Here is a 12,375-nt window from a genome sequence, read left to right as displayed (position 1 = left end):
GGTGAAAATTGCTCTCAAGTTACGCCATCTGCCTGAGCTTCTTAATGAGTCAGATTTCTCCTTTAGACTACACTAGGCGTGTCCTATTTATAGCATCCTCTCATACGTGTAGTTTGATGTTATCCTTTTAAAGCAACCAAACATTTCCCTGACTAACAATAAGGCCTCCTTCCTTCATACATCAGCCAATCAACCTTGATGGTGATACCCAATCCCTCCTTTTTTTAATGTTTCGGGTACTGTTCATATAAAATTGCCAATGGAACTGCAGCCTCACGCTAACTTCTGTAAGAAAACTGTGAAAGTCAATTCCTCACCTCATCCATCGCCACCAACAATTACCTGTGATTTTCGACCTCTTCCTTTGTTCTTCTTCCTGTCATTGACCCCCTTCTCGGAGTGTTCTACAAACAGGAGCCAGCTGTCGTGTGGGTCCACAGGCGTATCTGGTAGCTGCCAGAGAAAAGGTGAAAAATAAGGCAGGAATCCAAATCCTGAGAAAGGAACTGAGTTATGGAACATAGTCATCATTTGGCATTGGACGGCAAAACCTTTAAATGAGCTGAGAATGAGCTAATTCAGGTAACATTGGGCAATGTTCCCAGTAGAATTGAGTTTTATTCTTTTAAGACGTTAATTCTAGAAACTGGAACAATATTAACTACTCACATTCAACATCACAATCAAGAATACTTAGGCCAGGTACAATATGGGTTAAATACAGAGTTAGGGGGAATCTCATCATTGAGCAGTAGTGTCCCTACCTCTGAGACAAGAGGCTCAGGTTCAAGTTCCATTTACTCCAGAGCCATGTAGTAACATCACTGAACAGGTTGTTGAGAAAATATATTGAATACAGAGTTAATCTCCTCCACTCTCCACCATCTGGCAAGTTAGCTGATGAGTGAAGTCCATGAAGGGCTTGTAAGGCTTGATATAATTCGGACTGGATGCAGAAAACTCTGTCCTTGATCCACAAAATAATGTATCTCCACAATCAATACCTTGTACTTGAAAAGACTGAAAATTTGGATCTAGATAATTAGATTTACAATGTCTCATTTGTCTCTATAACAAACAAACGTGTAGATTTTTGCATTCTAAATCTCGGAAAGAACTGACAGTAATCCATGTCATAACTATGTGATCTGAGATAGAAGACTGGCATGCTACCCACTGTTGTACCCAATCCCAGAGTGTGAAAGGACAGTGTCAGACCCACTGTTGTACCCGATCCCAGAGTGTGAAAGGACAGTGTCTGACCCACTGTATGTACCAGTCCCAGAGTGTGAAAGGACAGTGTCTGACCCACTGTATGTACCAGTCCCAAAGTGTGAAAGGACAGTGTCTGACCCACTGTCCCAACCAGTCCCAGAGTGTGAAAGGACAGTGTCTGACCCATTAAGTCCCTCTCCTCAAATTTTAAAGAGTGACAATTATAAGAGAAGATCTACTTTTGTAACTGATCCACCATGTTTGCAAGATCCGCAAATAGTTGTTAAATTTTACCTTCCCTGAAATTCATCTCATGATTGTGGATGAATTTTATTGAGCACAGGTAGGAAGTTTCAATAAGGAAGGAGGTGAATAGGTAGTGAAAGGTGTTAGCTTCACCCACACATTGCAACATTGTCCTTGCCCATCACAGCACTGATTTTGTTTGCACCATAAATGAATAAGCATTATTGTTATTTTTGTTCTTATATCCTGCTAATATTTCAGCCATCTCTGAAAAATAATAAATCCTTTTCGAAAGAGCGCGAGAAAAACACAGGGAGATTTATTAAGAATTGCTGATTCTTTATGGAAAATGGAACTTCTGCAAAGTTGCCACTCACTCTGAAACAGCTGGAATATGTCTGCCTGGGCAAGGCCAAGAGCTCAATAGTGCAAATACAGTATGGGCATGATGCATCGAGGGTGGGTTTGTAAATTGGCATGCACTTTTGGAACCGTTTGGATGTTTGCTTACACTAACTCTTTCACATATCACTTTCACTGCAGCTTTCATACAATACTCTTTTTCAGTTCTTAACTTGTGGATCACTGTTATGTATGAAATGAAATCATCTATACTCCAGAGTCTGAATACGTTATTCTTCTGTCCCAAACAGGCGCCCTTCTAAGAAGGTGTCTACTGTGGAATTTCTCTCTTCCACTATGAATGTCCCTCCCCTCCCCCACCACCCCAAATATCTTCAGATAAAAATAGCATGCTTCCCTATACTCCAGCTCAGTATCTGTCAATACCTCACTCCTCCTTCAGACATGTTGTGCAAGATACTGTATAAATGAAGACTATTGTTGAGAGTACTGCATTTATTCAGAAAGTGCTTAAAGTCTTGATTATGACAATTTAATTAGTGAGGTCATGAAGTCCAAATTCTTTGTGGCTACATTAAGTGAATGATAATACTTTAACTCATCTGCTTAGCAATAATAATAATGCCAGCTCATGTCATCTATCAGGTGCATAGATCCTATTAGTTCTTCTGGTATCCTGCCTCAACATTCTTCTCTGCCTGACAATTGTAAATAAAACAGGTTAGATGCTTTTATGTGGGACCTTGCCTTGGACAATTGGCTGCTTTTACAATCCTTGTAGTGATTAATAGCTATTCCAAAAGATGAATTTTCCAGTAATCAATGGACAAATTAGCAAAGAACCAGATTTCACATTTTTCAGATTTTCACTGTAACAAACTAACATCAGCATAGATGAAACATTGCTTAACAGGCAATTAATGCACTCAAGCAGAAAGATGGTACTTTTGCCTGAACTTACATAATTGAGATACAAAGGCTGAATGAACTGTGAATGCTGAAAATCAGAAGCAAAAACAGAAATTGCTGGAAAGGCTCAGCAGGTCTGGCAGAGAGATCTGAGTTAATGTTTCGGGTTCGGCGACCCTTCCTCAGCGCTATTGTTGACAACTGAGATAGAGCCTCTTTTCCTGAGTATCACAGATGTTTAGCATTTTAAGAAAAATTTCGTCAATAACCCCAACCATCCAGCAGGCTCACATCTCCCTATTGTGTTATGTCACAGCTTTCAGTATCCTTCAAAAGTCATTCCACTTGATCTGAGTCTTCAGGTCTGATTACCACCGGCAAGGTCTGCCTTGTCGACTTCTTGTTCTTTAAATCTCCAAATAAAACATAGGAGATTACAGCACAGGAACAGGGCCTTCAGCCCCACCATGTCTGTGCTAACTATGATGCCATTCCAAATTAATCTGATCTGCCTGCACATGGCCTGTATCCTTCAACTTATTCCATCTGCCCTGTTTCCTCTTTGAACAAAATAACATGCTTTTAAAGGTATCCTGCTCGATGACTAACTCAAAATAGTCCTTCAGTTCCCTAACAACAGTCACTGCAATGGTTCTCTCCATAGCAGTTGTAATCATGTCTCTCTCTGTCTCAAAATATATGTGTTCCATTATCTGTGAAGTACTGCGTCAAGGTCACTTGATTTCATTAAGTTTTGGTTTGAGTTTCTCTCCTATGGCCACTGGATGACATGGACCTGTCCCTGTGCGTAGATGTTTTGTATGACCTCAGCATTCCACCACTGATTTCAACTTGCATTAAAGGAGTCATAGAAATATAGGACTGAATCTTACCATAAATTGACTAAGTGTCAATTTCATGGGATTTTATGGAGGGTTCTCTCTGCAAAGTCTAGCTAGCTTTCTTAGGCAACTGTCCCATACTCACCTCATTAACTATGTACCGCAAACCTATGGTGCCACTATTATCATGGGTGATGCTTGCACATCCAAGTGCACATTCCTCTTCTGATTTCTGTTTAATCACCAGGCCACACAGCTTACCCTTCCTTCGCTAAATTCCTTCTAATAGCCCTTTATGTCACTGTTATTCTTCCCCTAATGTCTACTGAAGCCCAGTATCTTATAGTTGGTCATCACATACGGGAAAGACTTCAAATAATTCAAAACATTCACCTTTATTTATTAACACCAAAATCAAACAAAACTCAAACAAACACAAGCTTTCTTTGCCTCTTAGAGCAGAAACAAATTTCTTGTATGCCAAGTAGTAGCAATTTTTGTAATAGTCAATGAATCATTACTAAACCCAGCTCTCATCTACTGGAAACTGGCTAACAATTAATTTCAGTCTGGCTTGTAGAGTCCAACGTTGCTTAGCTCTATCATTCCGAAAGTGATGTTTCTTCCGTTCAATGTCCTCATCCTCATTCTCCTCAGAAGACTGCTCCTACTCTCCCAGCTCCTCAGCCTCCATCATTTTCTCTCTTTGCCTGCTCCAGTTGTGCAGACCGCAGCAGGCTAGTACTGCATGGCACCATCTGCCTGAAGTGGACTGCAAGGTCCCTGAGACCAATCCAAGCATTGCAACCTCACCTTCAGGAGGTCAATTGTCCACTCTGTGACAGCCCTATTGGAAGCATAGGCTGCATTGTATCAATGCTTGGCCTCAGGCTGCAAGATATGTAATGCAGGCATCAGCCATGATCACATAGGGTAGCCCTTGTCTCCCAGTAACCATCCTTGTAAAGTTTCAGGCCCCTCAATGGGAACATGAGAAGTCTCAAGAATATAGACATTGTGGCATTTCCCAGGGAACAAGGCCAGGCTTCCTAGATGTGGTTCTGATGGCCGCAGATGAATAGCACGTGATGGAATGAACACCTTTTCCATTGATGGACTCAGCTTTATTATGATGTGGTACTCTCAAAGCAATGTGTGTCCAGCTGATAGCACTCTGAACCTGGAGGAAGACGGCTATGTTGCCAGAGCCTCTGTCTGGGCTGTAGCACTGATCTTATCACAGGAAATTGAGGTGAAATGGTCAGATCTGGCACAAATAGCATCAGTAGCAGTCTTAATGTATTTGTGGGTGGTCAATTGAAAGATGTCACACAGGATCCCAATGGTTCCTTGGCAGTAGTCATTCACATATAAGTTGAATGCAGCTGCCACCTTGATACCTGCTGGGATAGGATGCCGAGTCACCCCTTCAGGTTACAGTCTTACTCCAGCAGATGGCATCATTCAGTGACAATATCCCGGGGACATCCTCTGCCTGTGGTGACACTGTGTCTCACTTGTCTGAAAGAAATGGCATCAAGGGGGAGACATCAGCTTGGTCGTGCCCACAATTGTGATGCACACTTCTCCCCTGTTGAAGCTGCAGTGGTGGTGGCCATCTATAACCATCCCTCCTACTGCACGCTGTGCTCTTCCACACACTTCCACTGGCTCATCTCCAGATGTCACGTTTTCCCACCTATATCACCCTTGCCCCTTTACTATGCCAGTTTGCTGCCTCCAAATCCCAGCACTGATTCCCCAGCCACCCCCAACCCACTTCTCCACCCCAATTATGCCTCTTGATACCATGCAAGATCCTTGACTAATGAACCACAAATCCCCAGATTGCTTGCACTGAACCTGCCACACAGACTGGGATCCACTCCATGGATGTAGTGAGATGGATATCCTGTCCTTGATTGTCCCATGTGGATAATTGACCATGCCCAAACCCCTGGACTTTGAATGAACACTACCCTTGACTGACTGCATCAGGATTTCTGACCGACAGAGGTACCCCTGCCCAAGGTGACTGAGTATTACTCACCTCCGACTTTGAAACATGGTTATTGGTTGATGCATATGCAACATGGGTTTGCTGTGTAGGTTGCTAGCACATTGACTGTAATGATGAGCTCTGACATCTATAAAAGTTGCCTGGCTTTGTGTCTGTGCTAAAAGATGGGGAGACTCACTAGCACTGTTAGCCTTTAAGGTCTGGCTAAGGGGCTAAACAGATGGAGGTAAGGGGGGGCAAGCCAAGCCAGTGGTGCTCCGAGCGACCTGGAAGGTACAAAGTGGAAGTGCATCAAGACAGCAAGCAAGCAGCCCTGAAATGAAGCCTGGTCCAGTATATGAGCTGGGTGCCCGGCCCTACACAGTGTTCTTGCAGCAGATTTACAATGAAAGGTGCCGTGCACTCCAAAGTACAGCACTGGAATGCAATAGCATACTCTAAATGGATTGGAAATGTGCTATGATGAAACAGTGAGGCTATTACATATCAGTTGCCAATGTCTGTGGTTGCGAATGTATTCAGATGCTGCCTGTTCGAACTACCGTGGTGCTAGAAATGGATATCTAGAGGAGCTAGTGGTGAGCTGGAGTCACGAGGTATTGTTATTGACTTTCATATCGGCAATTTTGGCACCTAGTTTCTATCTGGTAGATGGGAGAATGGGACTGTTAGTATTAGTGAAGTGGTCTCAGGTAGTAATGAAGATGATCATGTGCAATGATCCCCATTGATAGGTTTCTCATTGCTCATGATCAAAAGCTCATCCTGACATTCAGGACTTGGTCAGAAAATATGACATTTTGCTCTTGACTTCAGAAGTGTCTCACTCAATATCTCACCCACTTTCCCCAAGTTTCATGTCAAAGTTCACATCATTTAAGGCCTGAGAAGATTCTGTTCAGAGAACTTGAAGCATGAGAAGGCCATTTAGCCCAATGAGCATGCTTCAATATTCATCATATTCATGGCTGATTCTTTATATCAATGTTGTATTCTCTTCATACCCATTGTTATCTTTAGCCACTTGAAATCTATTTATTTCTTTCTTAAATATATTCGGTGACTTGTCTTCCACAACATTTTATGGTTCAGACTTCCACAAGTTCACCATCCTCTGAGTGAAGAAATATTTTCTCATCTCAGTCCAAAACAGTCCACCATATATCGTGAGACTGTGACCCTTATGATGGATTCTCTAGCCAAGGGAAACATCATCCTTGCATCTTGACTCTCCACTCCTGTTAGAATTTATATGTTTCAATGAGATTCCCTCTCATTCTTCTAAATTCCAGTGAATAAAGATGCAGTTGACCCAATCTGTCCTCATACAACAAACCTGCTGCCCAGGAACCAGTCCTCTGGACCTTGGCTGCACTCTTTCGATGGGAAGTACACTTTTTCTTAGGTAAGGAGGCCAAAACTGCACATAATACTCCTGGTATGGTCTGTATACCTGCAGCAAGACATCCTTGCTTCTGTACTCAAACCCTCTTGCAATAAAAGCCAACATGCCATTTGCCTTCTGAACTGTTTTTGGCATTAGTACACTTGTTTTCAATGGCCAGGCACAAGGATTCAGGTCTCTTGGTACATTAATATTTCCTAATCTATCACTATTTAAATAATATTCTGCCAAATCTGATTTTCCGTCAAAGTGGACACTTCACACTTATCCATGTTATATAGTATCTGATTCGTACTTGCCCAAAAGCTTCTTTACATCCTCCAAACCACTTATAATTCCACCTAGCTTTATTGTCATCTGCAAATTTGAAAATATTACTTTTGAATCTGTCATCCAAATTGTTGATACATGTATATATTGTACGTAGCTGGAGCCCAGGCACTGATCCTTACAGTACCAACTTGCCACCACTTTTCATTTCAAAAACTAATTTATCCCTGTGCTGTTGCATACCTGCTAGGCAATTCTCAATTCATTCCTCTATACTACTGCCAATTTAATGTGCTCTGATGTTGCATAACCTCTTGTGTGAGCCTCGACCAAAAGCTTTCTGAAAATCCAAATACACCACATCCACTGGTCCCCTTTCATCTAATCTAGTAGTTACATCCTCAGAAAACTCCAGTAGGTTTGACAGACACAATTTCAGCCCTGGAGTTTTATCTACTTTCAGTTCCTTTAATGTTTTCAACACCAGTTCTTTTATTAATACTAATCTCCTGCAAATCATTCATCTGAATAAACACTTGCTTCCTTGGCATTTCTTGGCAGTTATTTATGGGTTCTTGTATAAAGACTAAACTAAAGCAGTTGTTTAGCTGTTCTACCATTTACTTATTCACCATTATCAATTATTCTATTTCAGACAACACGGGACCTATATTTTTCTGCACTAATCATCTTCTTTATATATAGTTATTAAAGCTCTAACAGTCTGCTTTTATGATTCTTGCAAGTTTACACTCAGACTCTAATTTTCCCCCCTTAATCAACCTCTTGGTGTTCCTTTGCTCCCAGTCCTCAGGCTTGTTTCTGTTTCTGGCAACTTTATATGATCAAAATCTCGCCATAATTTGTTTTGTTAGCCGTGATTGGGCCACTTTTCCTGTTGCGCTGTTTTGCCCAGAAGGAATGTATAACTGTTGCAATACATAAGTAATTTAAAACATAACTATCTCGTAAAGTCCAATGTTTGGAACACACTATGTTTGTCTCCATGTCAACCCTTAGAAGTAATCTTTTGATGTAAAGTGCTTTTAAAATGTTTAAGGTGCTGTGGAAATGCAAGCTTTTCATCTAAAAAAACTTGGTCATTAGCACTCACTTTCAACATGGACCATTCTTAAAACAAATGTATTTGACAACTTTACAACAATATGTTGACAAATAATTATGGCCATACATTATCTTACCACAGGTAATGATGTGCTCACTCTGAATCAATTCTTTCCTCTGAATTAAAATGTTATTCTCGAGACCTGAGTACGTAATCTAGGCTGACACTTCAATATTGCACCAAAGGGATGTGATACTGTTATAGGTGCAGTCTTTCCAATATAATGTTAAACCAAGGCCCTGCGTGCCCTTTTAGATGCATTGAAACTTGTTTAAAAAAGTGAATGGACATTCTCCTGGTGCCCCTGACCAGGATTTCGCCCTCAACCAACATCACAAAGCAAGCTATCAAGACATTGCCCAATTGTTGTTTGTGTGAGCTTGCCATATGCAAATCGACCATCAAATTTAAAGACATTATCACAGTGACTATTCTCCCAAAAAAACACACTTCAACGACTGTAAAACAGTTTGGGATGCCCAAAGGTTGCAAACTATAGCATATAGTATAGCCATCCATTTTTATTCCTGAACCACTTCAATACTTATATTTGGAAATTGACTGAAGTGCTGCCTTATGTGTAACTGACATCCATTTATGAATACCTCAAAGCCCATGTGCCAGTCATAGTATTGGCTCAAAGAAGAACAAGAGTATTTCATGTGTTTATCCAACTGTAAGATCACAGCATCTTCACATTTCATTTGCCACAATATACTAGTATGAGATATCTTGTCCATCAGACTCTCCTCTACACATGAGTCATCTCTGGGCCATCCTCAGTAACCACAGTTGAATTTACAGTTATGTTTATGGATTTCTTCAACTTGGTACCTTGCCCAGCACATTAGCTGAACTGCTGAAATCATTTTTGCTTTTGTTTTCTTGCAAGCTCGCTTTTCATTAATTTACTACAGCAAGTCCCCCGCTTTCAAATAAGCGTCATTGTGTGTTTGGGTGGGATGGTTAAATCTTTCAGATTTCCCAACATTCCATCCCTGCTGCTCCATGATCAACTCTATTGGGGGCATTTTTAACTCCCAAAAATGGGTAGTTCAGTATAAGTGAGATGTAAAATTGAATACTTTCATCTCTGATCCAAAACCACCATGAATCTACCTAATTCTAGCTTTAACAAATGTGGGATGAGTGAGAGTTAACCAAATCACTCAAGGGAGGTAGATGGATGATTGAAACTTTTCAAGGAGGCATCTTACCTTCAATTTAATGAGATTTATGGCTAACTCCTATCAGCCAGGCTTTCCTTAGTCATGGGAAACCTTTTAGGAAAGGGAATGTGAGAAAGGTTGGATCATAAGCATTTACAGCACTGCTTGTGGGCTAAGATCAGTAGAGGTGTTTTAACTCCGTCCAACATGAAAAACCTTGCTTCCAACTCAATGAAAACCCTCAGCTTGAACCATTTTGCCCTGCTGTGATTTATTTCTTCACAATATCTGATCATAAATCTTCACCAGACTCTCACCGCGGTCATGATCACTCCTTTCAATCCTCACCACCGGTCACCTTCCTACACCTCCACCAAATCCACCCATCTCTGTCTTGTTCATAGCCTCCCTGTTAGCCAAGTCAATCTATCAGACTGCCTATCAGGTGGAAAGACTGGGAACAACAATCGAAAAAGCCCTATATTCTCAATACTGGGGCTGCGTGGTGATGAGTGAGGAACATGGTACTCTTGATATTCATGTCCTTCTTGTCTCCCCTAGATCTGAAGATGTACCTCTATAAATATTACCACAAGAAAATCTGATCTTTGTCACTGCAACGCCCATCCCTAAACAATTTCTAAGCCATTATCTTATTTAGATTGCTCACTCTCTTTTCCCTTTCTTGGTCTCTTTATGTAACATTTTTCAGGTGATGAGATTGCTGACTATTTCTCAAGCTGGAATGGATTGCCATCTGCCTAAAACTAGCTAAGTGTCTCCATGGATTAGTGGTTAACCCCCCAGCACATTGCAGTGAGTAGCCCAAGAGAATAATAATGGGGTGGATGCGGGGTGTGTAAAAAGAATGTTCTTTTGAGTTTAGCACATCTTTTGTTTTTAGTAACAGAATTGTTGTCAATGGGAAGGAAAGGCAGTGTGATTGAGAGTCAAAGGTTGGCTACTGAAAGGCTTGTTCATTTCCAAATGGGATGTCGGTGCAGAGCAAGGGTAAACATGGGAGAGCAAGAGGATTGTGGTGAGGGGGGAGGAGATGTGAGTAGCAGTTAGAAGCATGTGGTAATGTAGCCTCCAGAAACAGCATGTAGCCAGCTTAGAGAAGAATTAGTACCCTGCCTAGCAATTCATGCAGATGACACAACATGGGAGCTCATTAATGTGCAGGCTGCAAATCCTCATTAAGATATGTTGGCACATGGGCATTGTGTGCTGCTATGGTGACCCAGAATCTTTCCATCCCGGCTTCATGTATGTCAAATGAAATCCTTTGAAATGCTCAACAACAATGAATTACATTCAACCTTGCATTGCATCCCAAGGTATTTCACAGGACCAGTCGAACAAATACAGCGCTGAGGCACAAAAGCAGACATTTGGGAAGCTTGGTCAAAGTGATGGATTTTAAGGATTGACTTAAAGAAACAGAGAGTGAGCAAGGTGGACAGGTTTAGGGAACAAATTCCAGTGTTTGGGTGTTAGACAATTGAAGACACTAATGATGGAACAAAGAAACTGGAATGCACAAGAAGTCTGAAATGAAGGAGCATAGAGCTCTGTTTGTAAGTGCATAAGCTATAGTGTTATGAGACAAACGAGCAAGAGATAACCCAAATTCTATGTCTGGCTGTTGCTGCGTCAGTTGGTCTAACTAGGACTGATGATAAGCATGTTACAATTGACCTCACACCCTCAGTCCAGTGAGAGGTAATATTCCTTTCTTAACTTTTATCCTGATTCTGCTGAATTTTGGATGTGTGGTGGAAGCGTCTTGACCCTGATAGCTCCTTCTTTCCTTCCATGACAGAAGAGCCAACATAAAAGACTGCTTTGGAGCAAAACTTCAATGAAGAAAATCCTTTCTGTCTCCAGAAAGTCACAATTGTGATCAAAACAATAAACTGGTTGCTTCCCTAATGATTCATTGTGTAAATGTGTTGAGTCACACAAACCAGATATGTGTTGAATGTCATATTCAGAAGAAAATATAGTTTCTATTAATATAAACTTTATTATCTCACAGAAAATAAAACCAAAAACGTGGAGCCTAGACCTTTTTTTAACATATTATCACAGAAACATGCACTTTGGAGCCATAACAACAGAAGCACACAACTATGCACTATAGGGTAAAAGACAAGACATTCAGAAACATAGATCCTAATATGATCGGACTGTGGAGCATCAAACAAAGAAGGATCATGATTACTGTGATTTGTTACAGTAATCCAAATGTAATCTTGCTACCCTGCGTTCTTCCCTTAGCCCTGTCAAATCCCAGTTTCAAATGTTCTGATTTTACCTTAAAAGATACAATGGTAGCTTCCTTAGCTACTCTTCCACACTTTCAAATTCCAACAAATCCCAAAACAATACCACACCTTTTGCAACTGTTATAGAAAAAATGCATAATGTGTATAATATGGTTACAGACCATAAGACACTACTCATGAGACACGTAGGAACATTAGAAATCAGATCAGGTGTAATCCATTTGACCCCTTGAGCCTGCTTTGCCATTTAATAAGATCATCAATTATCTGATTGTTGCCCCATCTCCACTCTCTTTCCTGTTCACCTGCAACCCACAATTCCTTTGTAGATCAAAAATCTATCCAACTCAGATATATCTAATGATCCAGCCTCCTCCCTGCGGTAGACTTTGCTGAAGTTTACAAAGAGGAGAAATTCTTCCTTAACTCCAACTTAAATGTACGAATTTTCTTTCTGAATCTGTGCTCTACTAGTTCTGGAATCCTAATGAAGGTTAACATCCTCTCATTTTTACCCTC

At 40.9% G+C, this 12,375-nt stretch overlaps 1 protein-coding gene across 2 annotated transcripts in view; it reads right to left on the bottom strand.

The window, feature by feature from the left end:
- LOC109918955 (erythroferrone-like) overlaps nucleotides 1-12,375 on the bottom strand; it is a 106,397-nt gene that overhangs the window by 74,568 nt on the left and 19,454 nt on the right. For both annotated transcript variants that reach the window (XR_007263526.1, XM_048604436.1), the window contains exon 2: nucleotides 343-453. Coding sequence is in view for 1 of the 2 variants with exons in the window: in XM_048604436.1 (XP_048460393.1) it covers nucleotides 343-453 (111 nt within the window). In the remaining variant the exon portion in view is untranslated. The remainder of the gene's footprint in view (nucleotides 1-342; nucleotides 454-12,375) is intronic.

This window comes from Rhincodon typus, chromosome 13, assembly GCF_021869965.1.
Source record: "Rhincodon typus isolate 14 chromosome 13, sRhiTyp1.1, whole genome shotgun sequence".
NCBI lineage: Eukaryota > Metazoa > Chordata > Chondrichthyes > Orectolobiformes > Rhincodontidae > Rhincodon > Rhincodon typus.
Note: the sequence above shows the minus strand (reverse complement) of the source record. Positions and strands in the feature narration are given on the sequence as shown.